The sequence below is a fragment of the Odontesthes bonariensis genome, chromosome 16, assembly GCF_027942865.1.
Source record: "Odontesthes bonariensis isolate fOdoBon6 chromosome 16, fOdoBon6.hap1, whole genome shotgun sequence".
Lineage (NCBI taxonomy): Eukaryota > Metazoa > Chordata > Actinopteri > Atheriniformes > Atherinopsidae > Odontesthes > Odontesthes bonariensis.
Window position 1 is genome coordinate 10069236 of NC_134521.1, and position 20868 is coordinate 10090103.

Sequence of the window (20868 nt, forward strand, 5' to 3'; positions counted from 1 at the left end):
CTTTTTTTATTAGTTAATGAAAGAAATGTGACTGTTGTAGTTGGTGAAGTATTCGCACAATGTGAAGTCTGGCTTCTGCTTCGCATTTGGTTCTCAGGCCGTACTGAATGCTTCATGGCAGACAGTTAGACTTTTATACATTATCGGACTGAATTCTGACAGGAAAACTGAGATCTGGTTATCTTAAACTTAACATTTTGATCTTTGAGCTCAGCACAGAGAGCAGCACGTTCAGTTCAGAGCTGATGCAAACACAGCGTAGGACTGGAACGTGGTCATCAGTTAAATACTTTTGTCTCTCAAACTATGTTAAAGCAGCAACAGATTATTATACTGCCGTTGAAGTAAGAGAAAATAATAACACCATTTTGACTCATAAATATAATGAATACAAGTTTTCATCCTGTAATTATATTGCATACCAATAAAATATGTATATTGATGTGTCATACTTTGGCTGACCTACTGGCAGAAATGGAACATAACAAATTAGTTGTTCGTAATGATAAAACTGGGTTTTTTTCAAAAACTAAAAACAGGTAAAATAAATCTATAAATGCCTGTATGGATAGTGGAAAAAGCCCTTCTTCTTTTATATTCATGCTGCAACCGCATACAGTCGCCAAACAGAGACAAACCAAACACAGAGTGAGTGAATGAATGAATAGCTCTTTGAAAGTTTCTGCTGTTCCAACAGCTGCTGTAGTTTGGGAGCACACAGAATACAGTACAGGGCTGTCGCTCTTTCTTTGAAGTTCAAACATCTGCTCGAATGTGGGGAAATTGTTAACTTCAGTAACCCCAATTGAATTAAAAAATTACGGTTTGCAAATACTTCAGAACACAGGCTACTTATACGGTGGAGTTGGACTGTTAAAAGCAGCTCTCTAGTGTTAGCTTAACCCAATGCATGCTAAGGTATTAAAGGAAGATTATATTACTATGTAATGATGTCTGCCACTTTGGGATGAAAATGGAGAAAACTGGTGAGCAATGCCATCCTAAAAGGACGGTCGTGACACCAAACAATCTGGGAAGCGGTGTTAGGAAGTATTTTGGCCTTTAAACCAAAAATGGTGCAGTAACTAAGAAAATAAGACCAATTGTTGACTTTAAAAAAAAGATGCTGAGTTATAGTTTAAACATACTTTGAGGACCTTTCTAGTACCTCACAAACCCGTATCCACATTTTATAGCGAGTTTATAACGGCAATATCAGATACGTGTGGAACGACCTTAACTGCCCACTGCCCTTGGTTGTGTTGGTGCTGTCGTTTTGCTTCAGGTGCATTGAGATGCGAGTTCGGCTGCCTTATGTGCTGGTGAGAGGTGTAAAAACACCACGGTCCAGTTGGGCGCACATTACCCACAGTTAACAAACAGCAGTGGATCACACGGAGAGACGCTTTTAAAGAGATGCTTTCTCTCCAATTTCTTTCTCCAAAATAAAACCAAATCACGTGACCAGGATGAAGAAAATAAAGTGATTTCAAAGGGTAAAAAAATACACTCAACGCCTTAATACCTACATTCAAATGCGAGTGAAAACGTGAAAGGCTTATTTGGTTCTTATATATTTTTACTGTTTCTAAAAGCTGCCTAACTCATTCAAGAAGATTGGAAACATGGGTCTGGAATTCCTTGATCTACATCGGCAGGGTGTTCAGTTGTTGGTATATGTCACTGCACACTACAGACCAAAGATTAACAGCCTGTTAGCATCTGACCAAAGGTATTTCTAAAGCATTTCATAAAACCACAAGCCCACACGCTACCTACATTAACCATTGATCAAACATTCATTTAATTGAGCAATGTAAGTTGTATAGAAAGTCTTTCAAATGACAAATTTTGACTTACCAGTATGGACAAACATGTGTTTGACGTAGTTTTGTTTTGCAGTAAAGGTTTTACTGCAGAGAGTGCATTCATAGGGCTTCTTTTCCCCCTGACCAATCCCTCCTGCAGCCTGCTGCTGCTGAGATGGCGCTTGCGGTACCGACATGGGGTTCGGGAATGATGGCATAGCAGGGGGCGGCACTGCAACAAACTGGGGCTGCTGCTGGCCAGGAAGGTAAAGGAAAGGCTTGTGGTCTCTAGCCGGCTGTGTAGGAAAGAGTGTGGGCAGGAAGGTACTTCCAGAAGTGCCCATCGCTTGGGAATTGCTGGTCACGGTGAGCGGCATCCTCAGATTGCTGGTGTGTGATTCTACGTGGCGCAAGTACTGGGACATGGGACTGAGTTTAATTGAGTTTGGCAGGATCTGCATCATGCTACTGTCACTAGTGCTGTGGGATGTGTCCCCGTCCTCTGTCTTTTGCACATGCTCCGGGGACGAGTCATTGACCTCTATCTGCACTAGAGCTCCGTCACCTTGCTGCACTTCCCCGCCCCCCTCTCGGCTAAAGCCCGTCAGGTACGACTGCTGCTCCATGGTGTCTGGCTCTGTACTGATGGAGGAGCTCACCCCTGAGTCAAAACTTTCAATCTTGGATTCACTCTCCACACCCTCGTTGTGGTCAATGTCGTCTTGGCAGTCCCCCATTTCATTATAGCAGCTGTACTCGTCTTCGACCTCCTGCTTTATGTGCATCCCTTCTGGGTGAATGCGTACCGGTCGGGGCTGCTTGCGGCAGTGAGTAGACTCTGCTGTGGAAATGAAGCGATCAACCTGCTGAGATCTTTCCTGGATAGGGTTTATCCAGGGTGGATCTTGAGACTGCTGGTCCTTCCGAGCATTTGGATCGTAATTTGCCGACTGAGGGTTATGGATATAAATGGGGCGCTCGCGGGTGCCGTTCTGCAGAGACAGGCCAGAGTAGGAGTACAGTGATGTGTATGTACGATCTACATTTGACTGTGATGTTGCTTGCATATAACCTGACTCTGCGTCACTGCTGGGCCCAGAGGTACCAGACTCTGGTGTTCCACGGGGTGTTTCCTGACCAGAATCTCCTGGTATGCCAGGAAACCCCCCGGGTCCGGCCAAGCCCACATTCTGGGAAACGATGCGGGTACACTCATCAATGACGGTCTTAATTTGAAGGATGCTGGCAGCAGTAAGGATCTGCAGAGCCTCTGACTGAGACACTCGCAGAATCCCACTGTACATAAAGTCAATCAGCTTCTGGATGGACTGAACTGAGACCACAGAGGGAATCTCAATGTCGCTGTAGCCCAAGAGCAGCTTGTCCTGAAAGAATGGGCTTCCAGCAGCCAGCACGCACCGGTGAGCTCGCAGCATACTTCCATGGATCCGAACAGTCACGTCACAGAAGTGCCCACGGTTGCGCTGCTCATTGAGGGTCTCAAGTACAGAATTGCTGAAGTTGTGAAGATTGATGTTATGAATGCGCTCGGTCATCCCCTTGCAACTGATGTTACCTGCAGGCAAAGGAGCAACAAAACCCGGCTGAAAAAACCTCAACAAACACAATCCTGCTGAGCTGGATTAAAATAAAATTTCTCGTTTTTTTCCATAACTAACAACAACACATCGTCAGTGCTGGTTCACACATCAAAGATACATCAGTCCAACTAAAACTGCTCTCATATATGCGATAGTTGTGAATGTATGTCTCACTATGAAGAAATTGTTCTTTAAATGGAATCTGCCCCAAAACAATCAGTTCAAATGCACGATGAGCTTTAATTAATCTATTATCAGAATCTCAGCCTGTTCTGATGATAATTTCGACATCAGAACTAATTCCTTTTCTTGAGCTGCTGTTTAAAAACTTCCACGAGGACGATTAAGATGGTTCCCATCTAATTACTCCAAGTTCCTTTCGTTCAGTGCATATTTCTGAAATTTCCCCAACCACCATTAGGTGGTGCACTGGGTTTAGAGGACAACAGGCCTCTTTTGTCAGCCATGTGTTCACCATGATGGCGCTTCCAAACTATCCTTGGAATACACTAAATCTGACCCGGCTGAGCAGTTTGGAAGATATCCTAAGGTGCTTTTTCTGCTCGTTTCGGTGTCAAAAGAAATCTAAATCTAAACCGAAATAGAGGGACAGAAAGCCTAAAATTGTAGATCTTTAGGAGTGCTGCAAAATGAATTTAGTTTTCATATAAACATTCTTAGGTAATGACTGAGGTTGAATGATTATTGAGCACTTCTCTGGAAACGATCGTGCTGCTTATAATCCTGGAAAAATTCTTCTCAGCGTGTAAAAAAAAAAGATATGTAATTCATTTACACTCAATGAATGAAACATTCAATTATGAAAACCTCTTGTTGACAAAATGTCTGGCAGCACGGAAGAAATTACTACTGTACAAGTAAAAAAAAACCTGTCGAACACAATTACATTTAGGTACTAACAATAAAATCCTCTTTAACTGTGACAGATAGGTCCATCCATTCAGATTCTAATTGTTATGCAAAGCATAGTTACTCAAAGTTACTAAAGGAAGCAAAAATAAAAACTGAAGCGCTCCAGTACTCACAGTTAGATGACGCCTTGTAATGAAGATGCTTGTGAGGCTGGTGATGAAGTGCGGGTCAAGCTTTAATTTGCTGGTGGAGATGGCTGATCAGAGGCCTGGTGCTAGGCAAGGCTGTCAGTCCTCTCTATCCAAATCATGTGTTGTTCTGCCACAGTGTTTGGAGGGGAGAGAAAAGACAAAGACAAATCTTAATGCCACATACTGCCTCGTCGATATTGCCACTCCCTTAATGAACCCGGAGCCACAGTTACAGGAATATCTGCCACAAGCGTGCTGCAACAGATGTGTGAAGAGTTTTTAATGCACGACGAATGGACGATCCTGTGATCACATGACTGCAAAATCAAGGTTGAAAATAATGTTTGCTGTTGGGAGCCACTTCTTTTTCTCAATGTTTATCTGAGCTGCTGAGCAACTAAAACCACACCCTTCCCTGGAAAAATTATTCAAATGTCTCATGAATTTACATGAAGATCTTTTGTAAATATTTTAGAGGAGATCTCAGTCGGTGTGTTTGTGTGTGTGTGAGCATTTGTCTGGGTTTATGCCGTTTTTTAAAAGCTACAAATTCAGCCACACAATGTCTTACACAGATATAGAGCAACACTAATGTTACAATAATAGAAATGAGCCAAATATTGAATACACAAGGCATTCACTGAAAAACACAAAAAAGGCATTCAACGACATCAAGCATGTGATGTGCTGGTTTGGTGATGCTAGGGAAGCCTAACACAATTGCTCTTACACTGTACAAACACATTTGTATTTAAATGTTTGACTTCCAAACTGGCAACAAACATAATGTGAAATGAACCGAATTACAGTCACGTACTCGTGGAATCATTTAGGGTCAGGTGAGCTGGAAAAAAAGCTTTTTTTAAAAAAACATCCCCGCCTTTATTAGTCCCACATTATTAAGAACACTGTCGAGCAGCACTGAAGCCTTTAGAAGTATCTGTAAATGATGCGACGTGTTCATCGTTATTATGAATTTCCAACATAATTCCAAGTTTGACCTGACTTCTCTTAAATACTTTTAGTTTTTTTTTTTTGTAAATTCAGTAAAAGACATTTTTATTATCAGCTCCATTCGCTACAAGACGAACATCAAGTGCTCTCTGTAAAAAAAAAAAAAAAAGCCAGTAACTGCACAGTGCTGCTGAATAACCAGAACAGGGCTCGGATCTGACCAGACCTGCATTTTAGTGTTGACACAAATTATTTCTTTTGCAAGCTCTCGAGAAACTTCTGAAGAGTAGCCTCCCTTTGAGACACGAACGTCAAATCCACTGATGAAAACTGGGAGATTTTAAACAGGTGACCTCTGGATTTTCACCACACTCGTCCGTGCCAAGGTAATAGATACATCTCAGACGATAGACTCGAAGTTGACGATTTTATCTATTTTCTAGAGCCGGGGAGCATAAACATCTCGGGGGGAAAAAAAGCGGAGTTGAGGTGTTGTAAATCAAGCAGCTGTGCTCAGACTTCTTTGGGTTCACAGGCCCCAGTTTGAGAAGCACTGCAGTGACTGAGATGCGTGTTTGTCATCGAACATATTTCATCATTAGATATGGACAAATAATGGCATGTTTAGAGGCAGAGAGTGATCGCTCAACACTGAGACGAACGAGTGTGTGACAGCACACACACACACACACACTGGTCAACATAAAAATTCATTTCTGAGCAAAGTCCCTTCACCCTCACATTAAAATTAAACATTAACCCCTTTCTCTTTTCGAAGCAATAAACTTAAAAATAACCCAATCAACCAGAATAACTCATATGGGCCATCTAATATTGGTTTCAATTAAGGTCTGAACCCATAGGCAGACGTTAGCCTTGATCCTGTATCTATAGGTGGAACCTTTCCCTTTGACTTTATCAAAATAAAGACCCCCACAAACGCCATATTTCAAAGTCTTCTGCTTTTTCATACTCTACTCACTCCATTGAATCCATTACAATGGCAAATATTTGACCTTTTTTTTTCTGTTTCAGCAGGGGTTAGCTCAGAATGCAACTGTATCCTGTTGCCATGGGCCGTTTTTTTGTGTCTACTTTTAGACAATGCCAACATGTGTATATGCTCCCCTCTATGGCTTCCCTCTCCCAACCAGACATGTAAATCCACCTGCCTGTGGGGTAAAGTGAGGTGAATGCTAGCAACAAAGGAGCAGGCCAAAGGAAGCAGGCTTCCGTTGCCCAGACTGCCACTCACAACAGTGATTCCATTTTAGCCGTGACACAGTGGGTGAGCAGCAGCCAGCGCCTACCTGCAGTGAATTCTAATCAGCCCAGGGGTCTGTCTCCCTCCCTCCCTCCTGTACCCTGCCTTGGACTAAAGGGGCTGATGATCCTTCAAAATTAATTAGATCCTCGTAGGAGGCGGCCATTTTCTTTCACTTGCTAATACTCCCAAGAAAAAAAATGTATTTATATATCAAACTAAATTCCATGGGTGCGCCTCCTGAGCCCGCCACATTGATTTTATTTCTGTGTCTACCTGTTTCCTGTTTCATCAGACTCTCTCCGTCTTTACATCCATCTGTCCGTCTGTGCACCCCTCCTCCCCTCCTCCTTACAAACCTTCCCGAGCCCCCCCCCCCCCCCCCACCCCACCCCACCCCACCCCACCCCACGCCTCTCTCTCGCTGCATCTCTGCTCCCAGCTCTGTGTCTGCCTCTGTGGAGTTTACTGTCAATAAATCCCCAGAGGTCAGTTTGTCTGCTGGAAATCAGACACAATGCTTCAGACCGCCAATGCAATGCATGCCTCGCTGCTGCCGCCACAACAAAAGACCAAGGAGGGGTGGAGGAAGAAGGAGAAGAGGTGGGGGGTGGAGGGGTGGGGTGGGGTGGGTTTAAAAAAAAGAGAGAGAAATGAAGACAGGGAGATGAAGGCTGCAACTTCACCAGCCAGACTCCAGGTTAATCAGCTGCCTGCATTAGGTGACAAGCTGCTGAAATGCAGAGCATCGAATTGGACATTAGTTAATCAGGAGGGGGGGGTTTAAAATGGTGAGGATGGGGGATGGGGTTGAGAACAGACACAAGAGGCACGGTTATGAAAGGAGCAGTATCAGCCATGTGAATAATGTACATCTTGAATATGCAAATAATGCTTACAACACACACTCCAAGCATACATCCCAGGCCCCTGGTACATTTAAATCCGGAGACAAAAGGGCCACAGGGCATTATGAAGGGCTCATGTCCATGCTTGTGCATGCAGCCTTTTGATGAATCTGATGCAGATTTGCGCATATCAACAGTGCTTTATTGTGAGGCGCCCTATTAGCAGAAAGTTTGTTTGAAATCTCAGCTGCTTAACAATCGCTGTCCAAATTGCAATAATTAATTTCAGTCCTCCATTCTGCCCCGGCGCATTAGCATGTAAACAACAGAAATCGTGCTTTGATAGTATGCGATCTAATGCAATTCAGCTCACAATATAAATATGAACAGAGGACGTGGGGATAATTTCAGCCATAATCAAGTGATGAAGTGCAGATCTGACGAGAGATAACCGAGGGTGTGTGTGATAAATTACACTTTGTTCCTTTCAATCTTCTCACAACACACTATGTACAGACACAACTCCTCATTAAAAACTTTTCTGAGGAAAAAAAAAATCAAATTAAATGTCAAGCATAGCTTCTTCTATCTCCATGGTAAAAAAAATAAAAAATTAATCTCTGACCAACACAGTTGTGATTGCTGATTAAATCTGAGTAATTCAGAACAGCATGCGTCTTATTACCTTTGAGTGTTTCTCTACAATGCAGCGAGGCACTTAACACGCAAGTAATGCATCTAACTACAGTACAGCAAAACTGGCAGAAAACACATCACAGTCTCAGGATTTAATTGATTTGCCTTTGCGGCAGCCACTGAAAACCATCAACAAGCACACGTAGGCTGCTGACAAGGAGAGCCAAGATTCTTTTAATTTGGGCTTCTCCTCGTCAGGGGAGCACGGTTTCAACTGTCTCTATATGTAAAAGGACCCGTAATTATAATATGGGTGAAATTATTTTGATAAATATGTCGTTGTCTTAGCAACCGTTGCATGTGACATATCTCTGAACTTTGAACCGGCTCGTTACCGACAAAAGAACGTGGGAGCAGTAATCCCTCCTTCGCCACTGAAGTTAAAATCATGCAAACACAATCAAATTGAGTTTACTGATTCACTAAAACCCTTTTTTTCCCCATTCCGAATGCCCCCCCCCCTTATTTGGTCAAAGCGTCATGAAGTAATTACACCAAAGAAATGTTATGACCACTGCTCGGTTGGATTTGCTTGAATAACTGCATCATGCATTTCTGGGCATCACTGGAACATCTGTTAACTCCTTATAGCACCCCAAATTTAATCTGAATGTTGGCGATTAGTTCCACTCCCGATAAAATGTCTCAAATAGCACAGCAGATTAATTTGCTAAGACATCCAGTCCAACAGAAAGCCACTCAATGTGACAGGATGTGCGGCTTTCAAATAAATTCCTCAAGCACACAAATAACAATAAACACTGCGATACCATTACGCAAGTTTGGGGACAGTTAAAGTATTTTCTTTTTTTTTGACGGGACAGATTGTTCAACTTCATCATTTATGGCAGGAACACACCCCCCGCCACCCGTTATCCATGGCGGATCCATTGTGCTTCTACAGATGGGAGGATAATCTACTTCTAATATACTTTTTTTTTTCAGGCAAAGTCCACACAAACACTCAGGAATTAGTGCTATCAGTAAAAAAATTTCCATTATGTATTTAATGAAGTTTTCCTCCAGCAGCATAACAGGGAAAAAAACAAACAGCCACTGTTGGCGTTTGGCCATGTAATTTAAAGTGTGTGCGTCACTTTGGTGGCAGAACTGAAGCTTTTAAAAAATAAGTTAGAATTGGCAAATGGCTCGGCTTTTGTTAATGAGCATTTGACCAAAAAGGAACCATCTGACTACTCATATGATAGTCTGAAAAACACCTCCAACCCCCGAAGCAGATAATGCTTAATTCAAGAGTTATCATTTAGACACAAGAGTCCGCAGCAACTGCCTCTTTACAGCTACTACACAAGTCAAGGACATGCTGGCCCTCCAAAACAGGACCTGACAGGCCATTAAGAGATCTTCATGAACCTACACAGATGCTCACATAGGGCTCCTCTGTCCATAACTAGCTATTACTGCGATGAGTGGTTGATACATTCAGCTTGGTGAAAAAAAGAAAGATCACAAGCTTCAATCTGTGAATGAACAACATAGTAAGTAAACAAGATCTCAACAAGAGAAGCGCCCAGTATAGAAAAGCTGTAGCACCTTTATGCGTTCCAATCAAAACGGTGTCGCCCAGTTTTCTGTCCTTGAGAGATAAATCAGCAGAAAAGGCGCTTTGTGCTGATATGAAAGAATAAATTGCAAGGAGCCTTTGGTAATAAGCGTGCTCTTCTCACTCTGTGGAGAACAGCAATAGCCCCTGGGTGTTCAGGTTAAGTGTATACTATGTTGGTCACAGAGGAGCCTAAACAGAAGCTGCAACTTTCGCATGTTTATTCTGAGTTCTCAGGAAACTGTTAAAAAAAAACTGTTAGAGCTCGTCACAAATGAGACGTATAGGGTTAAAAGAAACTTATCTCTGTCTCACACGCACACAAATACAAACATGTGGTCAAACAGCCGCGTCCGAGATAAGTTAGCACTGTTTTAAAACATTAATACACATCACGCTCTGTGAATTGTTCTGTGGACATGTAATCAGCACAGCAAATTACAACTCTAACAGCGGGTTTTACGTTCCAACCTGTGTGAATGTAATAGTGAGCAGACTCAGTGGTTCTGGACCAGCAGCTGCACGAGGGCGCACGAGCCGGTGGATCCTCGTGCAGCTGCTGGCACGTAGCTGAACTCTCACAAATGCACAAGGGTGCCTTAAGCAGTTCAGCACAGCCCTGCAGGTTCAGCAATCTGGCCTCCTTTAAAGAGTTTGTCAGGCTCAATGTTTTGCCACTGAAAAGCAATCCTCAAGCCGTAAAAATGACGTGCCGCAGAACTGTTCTTTGGCAGAATGCGAGCAAAGAAACTAAAGGGAAACAGTGAGAAAGGACACTGAAAAAAAAAAGCCTTTCTGATGTAACACATTTCTCCAGCCTGTAGCTACTGTTACAACTATACAAATTCCAGCAGGCACAGATAAAATGGGTCACTGCAAGTGCAGATATTCCTCAACATGTGAGTAAGATTTTAAATCTGGACGATTTTATACAAATACTGTTCATTTCGAGCCTATGGATGCGAGCACGGTTTCAGTGTATTTATAGCACAACAAGCTGTTGTGTAGTAAATACAGATTATATATGTCTCCTCAGCTCGTTTGACATACGACCCGTCTAAAAATGTAATGCTGACACACTGAAACACAGTCGAACCACAAGAGCGCCCTATACACACTATCACCAAACGCATGATCCGGCCTGCCGACTGAGTAATATGAGTTAAATCTAATGAATTACACAAAAAGTTGGCACAAAGGTAAGGTTTTCAGTTAATCCAACCAGGCGGGGCAATCTAACCACATTGGGAAACTTTATCCATACAATACTGTGTTGCAAGAAAAACTTAGGCAAGCCAACTACCGAGTTTCACAAGAAAACGAGAGAAAGGCCAGAAAAGTGCCGTATCAGTCTCACTGTTGCAAAGGCAAAGCCAAAAGTCTCGCTGGATGGATGGACGGTTCAGAAAAAAACCGAGCTGAGGGAGAAATATCCGTGCAGCTCTCTGAATATGCAGATAAGTAAGTGCCATGAAAATCTGGTTTTAATGAGGACAAAAGGGTAATTCATTTAAAGAGTGAGTCACTTCTCGTTGGGCTTTTTTTGACGCTAAGACACACACACCGTCAGTCAATAAATGCACCTTGGAGAAAACGAATGGCAAAAAGCAAGCGAAGATAAAGTCTCAAAAGTGCCGCTCAGGAGCTTCACATGAGTCACATTTGCTGTATCAATACAGAATCATTGTTCGCAGTGTGTAAACTGTTAAAGCGAAGGTCACAATTTTAAGCAATATTTTCCAAAATGAATAGTTTTGACGGTTAATGCCTTTTTTTTTATTTGGGGCATTTGTTTCTGGTTTACTGAGTAGCATTCTGTTGGATTCTTCTGGCTGCTTAAATCGGCTATAATTAATGAGCAGGGGCAGCGATAGTGACGCCAGAGAAAACTATGTTGGGCCCATCACGGTGTGGTTCAACTCGTTCTATTACTTATTATTATTATTTTTTTTCACTTATTATTAAATGCATGCATATAAGCAATCGCCTGTCCTTGAGGCGCACTGTACCGACTGTAACTTTCTCTATGTGTCACCGCCAGCAATGCAAGATAAAGTTTGTCCGTTCACCATCGGCACACGTCCTACTGTTATCTGAACATGTTGCTGTTCAGGTTGTCCTCTGATCTGTTCCACGGACAGAAACAGTCACCTCATAAAGCGGGGGAGATGATATAACCACCCACCAACACTGTTTATTCTAATCAACTGGCCCTTCGGCCTTGCTAATGCCCATGAATTGTTGGTCAGCGCGGTCTGTTGAATGGAGCAGAATTATCATCTTTTATGGTAACGATCTATAGCTCATAAGCCCTTGAGTGTAACCTAAGCCGATCAGCTGTTTCTGCTAACATTACTATAAAAATCATGCCACATGCCTGCGAGTATTTTCAGCAGGTCATACCACAAATATGATACTTCTAAATCATTCATGCTGTCATGGTTAGATACAAAGGCTTAGAAAGGTTTATGCTTTATTTTGATTTAGATTTTTCAGTGGCCTTAACTTTGAAGCGGGATTAGCGTTGAGTAAACCTACATTATTAGTATACGTTTAAAAGCCAGTTCCCGTTACCTCCGTGACACGTTATTTCTTTCTTTCTTTTTGTGTTGCGTTAGCCCAGTGACCTGCCTTCCACTAAATGCATGTTGGGATACGCTGGACTGAACCTGAAAAGAAGTAGAAAAGAAAAAGAAAATACCGAGTGAATAAATGAATGATGAGACACAAGCCAGCAGCAAAGCCCACTACAGTCAAAGGCTGTAAAGGACATTTTGTCCAAAATCCATTCATTAACCTATTCATAGAAATGATAAAAGAAGACTGAGCTTAATGTCAGTTTACATAGCAGCTGCCACACTTTACTCAGAGTTCTCAAAGTGAAAAAAAAACGCTGTGTTACCTCAGCCACAACTGACAGCTATAATACCGGTGTAACAAGCACCTAAACATGGCACAGAGGTCCACACATGGACTGCATCCGAGGGCCACTGCAATGATCGCAGTGTTTCTTTTTCCGTAATTACCAATAAATGTCAAACCTATTGCGAAACAAGCCCAGCAGGTTTGAAAAAGCTCAGCGTTCGCCTTGGCATTTGTTGGTTTTTGATTAGGAATGCGTTTCCTCTATCACCTGGGCCAACGGTTATAAATCACAACCACAAACGGGAATTTTTTTTTGTTGTTGTTATCTTTTTCTTTATCATTAAAGCAGGAAGCTGATGGCTTTCTTGATTCTGAAATGTAGTTTTATTCCATTTTTTTTAGAGCTTTAAACAGCAGAGACTCCTGTCACGTTCACGGCCATCTTGGCTTTTGGCTTTTTTTTTTTAGTTGCAACACAAATAATACTGCGTAAATAAATTACCCTTCGAGTTTACCCATAACACAGTGTTACACGTATCTATGCTGAGAGAGACAATCTCAACTTTTTGGCTGCTGGGAGTTCTGTTTACTGTCATAGCCTCTCCGGTGCCAAGACAGAGGTGGAGTATTTACAGCACTTTTTGTCTGTATGACAGCTTAAAAACTTACTAAGTATTCTGATACTTTTCTAATCACTCAATCTGTCTTTACTTTCCCTTGACGTTCCCCGCTTCAACTAGGCAATGATCTCACCCTGATTGTAGAAAACCATATGGGCAGCAGGGTTAACTGAGGACACACATGCACCTTGGCAAACATACAACTTTGCTATTAGAATCCAGAATACATTTTTCACATCAGCTGAATACTTCGGAGCGCATGTGTGTTTAAAGAGGGAAAAATACAGGCTTAAATACTTGTGTCGTGCAAAAATAGGATGAAAAATAAGTAGTTTTGAAATAGAAATATAAAAGAAATCAGAAACGTCTGGGCTTGTGAGGCATCTTCTGGTCAAGTTGTTACACAAGCTGAATGCTAATGAAACCAGCACCACAGATTAAAAGAGAAGCACAAATCAACTGTCTGTTAAAACACATTTTCACAACTTCCACTACTCCACCGTGACTGTGTTTTATCAGACAACGCGGGTATAAATATCCCAACATAGTGACAGCTGAAACTTTCATTTCAAAAGGCAAAGCACATGTTGGGGATGATAAAAATGTGTTAAAACGTGTACGATAACGACGCAACACGAGAGCCCAACAAGGTCTAAAATATTAAAAACAGGCCGTAAGCGTGTGATCAACTGTTGCATGCAGGATGTTAAATTTTCTTTATTTTGGAAACGCCATGCAGTCGGTCTGAAAGAGGTTCTGTAGTTACCATCAAGCTACGTGAGAACTAATGATAGTAACAGTGTTTCATAAGACTCCATAAGGTTTTATAACCAAACAAAAGCTTCCTGACAACCGCCTGGCACTTTCACAAATACTTATTCACTCTCAATGTGTGCTTTCATTACGCATTCCTGTGATACTTGCAGGGAGAGAAGGTTCCAAAACAAAAGTCCTTTGAAAACTGAAAAGGACGCCATAAAGTTTGTCAGTTTTCTGCTCTCTGCGCCATCCGAAGGGGTTGAAGGTTGTAAATGAAATTTCTGCTTTTTTTTCTCATGACCAGCAATTTAAATCTGAGTGACCAGATCATTAAAATGAGGAATATTTCCAAAAAAATTCTTTCTCGATGAAATGAAAAGACCAAAAAAATTTTTTTTAAAATCAGTGGATTTAAAGCTATGACACGAGTCTTCCTGAAGCACTGTGGGTGGATAGTATCGGCTGACTTAATTAAAATAACAGGAGTTTTATTCCCCTATTTTTTTGTTGTTTTTTTAAATCTGGGCTTGGCTACATCAATAAATACACAATTCCCCTTCCCTTATGCAAAGCACGCTAACTTCTATCTTTGTCTTGTAGCTGAAGGGGATTTCACACCAACTCATTGAAACAGTGTTTTGTGTTGCATAATACAATGAAATCACAAAAGCTGTCTGAATCGACACTCAATCGGTTTTGGGAGTGTGAGATTTTTTTTTTAATTTCACTTCCAATAAGCTTAAAAAAAAATCTAAAAATATCAAGAAAAGCGTGTCGTGTGTGAAAAAGGTGGATTGTGGGTAGAAGGATCGAGGCCAATAATCCAGGAGGTAGCTAGCCTGCCAATAATTTCACATTTGCAACAATCCACCGAGGCAGAGCTGGTTAATAAACTATGAACAAGACACATAATAACAGCAAATGAGTCAGGTTAGGAACCAACAATTACTTATAACCTGGTAACAAGTACTTAAGTTGCTAATAAATACGCCGACTTGAGTTGGTTTGGGTTGTCATGGTTACAGAGAACCCAAATGTGGGATTAAGCCATTCAAACCCATGTGTGCTTCTGCCATTCGAGCCCGACGTGACGCGGGCCCCACGTCATCATTCCCAGGACACGTAAAAAAAAAAAAAAAAGAGATTTTTTTTTAAAGTCTAAGAAATAAAAAGTGGTTGAGGACAGTTTACCTACAGCTTTCCAGATATACCCCCCCTCACACACACACACCCCACCCCCACCGCAGGGATGTGAATGCTTCCTTTAACAAAGCCTCAGGTCTGAATGGGTTCAAGCTGTAACTGCTGTAAAACAAGTCTATGCAATAAACACCAGGCGAGAATCTTTCTGTGCACCGCCTAAACAAAAACAAATCTTTAAGCTCAAAGTCTATTAAAGGCTTAAAGGCTCCTCTGTAGGTAATTTAAGTAAGTAAATTCAAGACTTGTTAACTTTAACATGTGCATCTGACAACAGTGACAGTTGGCAATCAAATCAAAAGATGAGTTTTACTCCTTTTGAGAAGTAGAAATAAAAAAAAAAAAGAGGATAAAGTGTGCCTGAGACAAAAGGGCTGAGCAGATTACAAGCACTGTGACATTCTGGATGCAATCCACAAAGTGGCTTGTTATATCGATGGATCTCTACTGCATTTCCAAAATGGCTGCCAAATATGTTCAACTGGGCAAGACAAAGTGCAACAATGGATTCCAGTGAAAATCTTTTGTCATATGACAGTTAGAAGGGGAAAAAAACCAAAAAAAACCTGAATTATTACACAAGTTAACTTCTTCTGAAAGGAATTTTATTTGATAAATGATTTAATTCTAATATTGCCGGCACGTGCTGTGATTTGCAACAGAATGCAGACTTCCTGAATTTGAATGACACGTAAATAAAATGTTCAACCAGCATAATTAACAGCTCCGTGGGAATCGGTGGACACTGTTAAATTCCATTCATGTCCATTATGGCTGGAACTCTCTGACTCTCCCAGTATTTCCACTACATGATGTAACACACCACTAAGGCCTATTTCTATTTATTTGATTTTTTACAAAAAGACATGGTGGACACGTGTGAATGTAATCATGGAAGGTGAGTTTTGAACCAGCAGTATTACAAGGTAACAGCCGAAGGAAGATGACCTGAGTGTTTAAAACAAGCACAAATTTACGCCTATGAAGCCTCTACAGTGCAAGATTTATATTTTTTATTTTTGTTTGGGAGGGGGAGGCTTGTTTTATGCGTGGGCCCCTTCCAAAGAAGCACTTAATGAATTTGTAAAATGTTATATTCACACATTTTCACTTGAGTAAACCCAAATAATCAGGCGTAAGAAATCTGTGAAAGTGTGACTCGAAAACATCTCCCAAACTGAGCTCGTGTCAACGCACCCAGGACAGTTTGCTGGTCAGTGATGCATTTTGTGAACGTGGAAAGGCTGCAGAGGACGGAGCTGAATTACGCTGAAGCCAAAAGAAAATTGGGATTGATTGCCGAGTGTGGATTAACTGATCACCCCATTCCCACCCCCTGCCTCATGTGAGCAGCTCCACAGTTTATCTGCCGGCTCTCCTTCATATAAGGACGACTTTCCTTGATCTGCAGTGGCACTCTTAAATATTCATTAGTCATGGGTGGGTTTTTAGCTGTGACACGGAAAAAGGGGCAAACGGCGATGGCTCCAACAATGTGAATATTAATGCACGAGTTGAATATATATATATAAAAACTCATTAGCAGCTTAAATGAGATGAATCTGGGCACCTGATACTCCAACTACAAACGCTCCCAAGACACATAATGGCTGACTCTCCTTCAGCAGCTACTGTACACTTGTGTGCTGAGTTTCTGACATCAAGCCATCCTGAGCAGAGCTCACACAACAGATAATTCAACCCTGAAGACACCAATGGCTTTAAAAAAAATGCAGGTGGGTCTATTTTTTCTCCTCTTTTGTTGTGTTTCAGTCAGGTTGAGACAAATCCATTTTAATCTCACTTCTCTCACCCACATGCAAACTGTCAAATAAATGTGCTGCAATTCAGGGGGACACACGTGCAACCACGCCAAGCTGAAACATACATCAAGGTTGCATTTCTGCTACGCCGTGCAGCTCCCTCAGCTCTGTTTTCTCCTCGTGTCCATTCAGAAAACTAACGATCCAGAGCAGCTACCAATTACACGAGCAAGCCTATAGGGCTGCAACCCGTTTACGTTGTGGAGGAATATTGTGAATGAAGGCGGAGAGAGAGGAAGTGATCGCAGTGAAATGAAAAATGGGTGAACGCACAATTTACGGGGGTAAAAAACAACAACAACAACAAATAAAAAACACAAACAAAAACAAACCTACACACACACAGAAAGATATAACACAAAGTGCACGTCTGGGGAGGACGTGCTCGCGGCCAGAGGAGGAAAAAAAACCACACAATGACCGAACCAGTGCCAACCTCTGACACGAGCGATGTGTTGAGGCAGAGCTCCATACCTGCGCGCAACTTTGGGCCACAGCCGCATTTCTAATGACAATACATCTGTGTTGCCCCCTTTATCTGACAAAGCCGTGCGCTCCGGGACGACATCTGTTTGCCACACACGTGCACGCACTCACACTCTCAGCCCCGAAACCCTTTCTCTGACACAGATGCGCGTGCGCTTGATGGAACACGGATAAAATGATCCCTGAAGAGCAAGACTGACATGTCGCTCGGGGTAAACTCACCATGACCCTTTCGGTGATTTTTTTTTCATATATATCTATTTTTTTCCACGGCGGAGACACGTCACCTGTGGGTATAATTTTAACTTTAGAAAAGAGGTGAAACACCTTGATAAGCCCGGGGAAAAAGGGAACCGCGGGGTCGCCCATGAATATTTTGCATCAAAACGTCTCAAAAGGCACAGAGACAGCGTCTCGTGCAACTTTAATTACACCAGAGCGTGCCTCCATATCTAGGCCAGCCTTTACCAAAACAGCATCGACTCGCAAATATTTTTTTTTACCATACTGTCGGCTAGGATTTAAAAAAAAAAAAAAAGTAAAAAAAAAAAAAAAAGGAGGACTGCGACTGTTAAAGTGATAATTCATTTTGGAAGGTTTTAAGGATTGGGGAGGCGCGAGAAGGGGGGGGGGGGGGGGGGGGGGGGTAAAAAACATGGCACAAAAATCCAAAACCTGAGTCCCAGTGGATCTGGTTCTTATCACAGAAACTGAACCATAAGAAACGCGTTTCCTCTGACTCAAATAACTGACCTAAAAGCCAAATGCGCACGTCGGGCTGCCACAGTTGTTCCGGGGCTCGCAGCGTGTAAAATGTGAGCATCGCTGAGGCTTCTTCGCAAAGATTGAGAGAAACAGACCTGTGAAAACACTTTGAGGCAGAGTAGTATTGTTCTCAAGTGTCCCCCCCTAACCCTGTGCTCTGGGGGTAAATCCGAGAATAGAAGGCTGAAGGTATAAGGGGGTATGGTGACAATAATGACAGATGGGAAACTTGCGTCACGCCAGAGCAACGCGTTTTTGTGGTCGAATATAAATGGACAACAAAACCCCCTGGAAGCCAAAGCCGAGTCCCCTAACACAGGCGACTCGTTTAATCACATCTCCTACGGTGGCGTCACGTTTAGGCTACTGGACGTCCGCGATCCTCTTCCAAAAAAAAAAAAAATGAAGTTTCCGATTATGTACGGCTTTATAATTTGCTTGATAAAAGCCAGCTACAACTACATGGAAGTCTGTGCCAAATCGTGCATTTCTTGCCTAAAGTCGGCGATCGCGTTTTAATCCGCGATAGGAGCAAATTCCTTGTATTTGCCTCCTGAAATAATAGCGTTAGAGCAGTAAGTAAAGACCCATCCCTTTTCCTACTTTTTTCTCAATTTCTTACCTGCACTTCGAAGCTCGTTCAAAAAGTGGCGACAGCGTTTCCACGGCTCCCGCTGCGTTTCCCCCGACGAAGAGCGTTTAGTTTGCTTTTTTTTTTTTTTTAATAATGTTCCTTTACTTTGTTTCATTTCTCACTTCCATCTTCTTTTCATCTCATCAATAAACACACGCTGCAGCCTACCTTCATAAAGCAGCTCGGTTCAAGTGTGCCCTCCCATTTTTTAACTATACATCGAGTACTTTGAGGGGTGGTGGTGTTGGAGGGGGTGGGGGTGGAGGGTGAGGGGGGGCAGGCAGGCACGCCTTTTCACTTAAAGCTGCGATTGGAAGAACAGTGCACTGTCTTGGGTTGGATCAGAGAGCCGTCAACATTATAGCGCCCCAATCGCAGGGCGCACGGAGCGGCCGTGAGAGCGGCTCCATGACGGCTCCCTGGAAGTGGAGGAAGACGTAGTGGTAGTAGCTGTGCTGAGAGTGGCGTGGGTTTACAGTCTGGGGCTGTTTATGTTCGCTTCTGCCTGAACAGAGACGGCCGTTTTTATTAAAGCGGTAGTCGAGGGTACGAAACGACACGAAGCACGGAGATGATCGGGTTAAAACCTGCTCGGCTATAGCGTTTCATTTCACCCCCCCCCCCCCTCCTCCTCCTCCTCCTCCTCCCATAAATCCCTCCCTTCTTATTCAAATTATCTTTCTTTTTTTATATATATATATATGTGGGGCTCAACGCCTACTGTACAAAAGCGCAAGCGTTCACAAACGTGAATGAAGTCTCAAAATCGAGCCCTCTGTTTGGATCAGAAGGACGAAGGAATTGTCAGTTATGTGTCCGTCACGCGACCGAACTTCTGATTGGACGCCGCCTCTGCCAGTCCAGCGAGCCAGCTGCGCCGCGGCCGCTGATTGGACGGCGGCGCTGTCAATCATCTCCGGCACCAACAAGCTAGATTGTCTGCCGTGTCTTCCACTTTCTACGCATTTCTATTTTCTCATTTATTTATTTTTTAATGTCCCGAGCTGACCTCGAGTGTGCGAGCTGGGGAAAAAAATGGTGTCGGTTCAGCCGGCCAATCAGATTTGGTAGCTTTTTTCCCCTTGTTGTTGTTGATTTTTTTTGTTGCCATTGTCCAGTGCCTTGACATATATTCTGGCTGTGGAGAAAAAAAAGCAGTAATGGGTCATGTGGGATCCCCCCTCCTCCTCCACCCTCCACCCCGCGCGCACCCGCCGCCTTAATGCCCCCTCCCTGTCTAGACAGTGACAGGTGTGTGTGCGTGTGTGCGCGCACATGCTCGTCCAGTTCACATCATAATAATAATAATTTAAATTTTTTTTAAAAAACACGCTATTAATAGTATTACTTTTAATGAAAAACCCACGTGTTATTACTGCGTGGTAAACAATGGAGAGGGTTTCAGTCTTCTTTTCCTGACAATGAGGCCAGCTAAAGTGACGCTCGATCAGCCGGTCTGATCGACCATCCGGGCCCTGAGCTGCTGCTGGGAAGGGGGGTAAAAAAAAAAGAAGCTCTCCCTGGAAAAGCTGCCCTCTTGAACCTTGCATGCACAGCCCTCCAGCTGTACAAGAGGAGTCAGAGGTGTCGCTCCAGACAATCGCCATCTCTCCACGGATATTGTTGTGCGAGCACCGCGGCGAGCACCCGGGGCACTCGGGTTTGCTGTGCGCGCCATCTGCAGGTTTGCGATGGAGGATTAATACCGCGGGTTCAAAGGAGGACACCCCTCCGTCACTGCTTTGACCTACATTAGCCTAACCAGGAACGCCACCACCGGCCTCAATGCGTTGGTTGTTTTTTTGCGCATTCCCACAACACGCATCGTGCACAGAAACGCTTTCTGATATTAAATAACCGTGAGGATTTTGTGTCGTTTTTTTGTTTGTTTTTTTACGATCAGAAACTGAGCGCGCA

General features: G+C 42.8%; 1 protein-coding gene across 2 annotated transcripts in view; it reads right to left on the reverse strand.

Annotated features, from left to right (window-relative positions):
* zbtb20 (zinc finger and BTB domain containing 20) overlaps nucleotides 1-19262 on the reverse strand; it is a 33168-nt gene extending 13906 nt beyond the window's left edge. Inside the window, exons 1-4 of one of the 2 annotated variants that reach the window (XM_075487756.1) lie at nucleotides 18940-19262; nucleotides 12374-12468; nucleotides 4456-4600; nucleotides 1861-3384 (exon numbers count right to left, since the gene is read on the reverse strand). In XM_075487756.1, the coding sequence (XP_075343871.1) occupies nucleotides 1861-3364 (1504 nt within the window). In that variant the 5' untranslated portion in view covers nucleotides 3365-3384; nucleotides 4456-4600; nucleotides 12374-12468; nucleotides 18940-19262. The remainder of the gene's footprint in view (nucleotides 1-1860; nucleotides 3385-4455; nucleotides 4601-12373; nucleotides 12469-18939) is intronic. The other variant, XM_075487755.1, reaches the window with a different exon arrangement.
* Between the last annotated feature and the right edge of the window lie 1606 nt (nucleotides 19263-20868).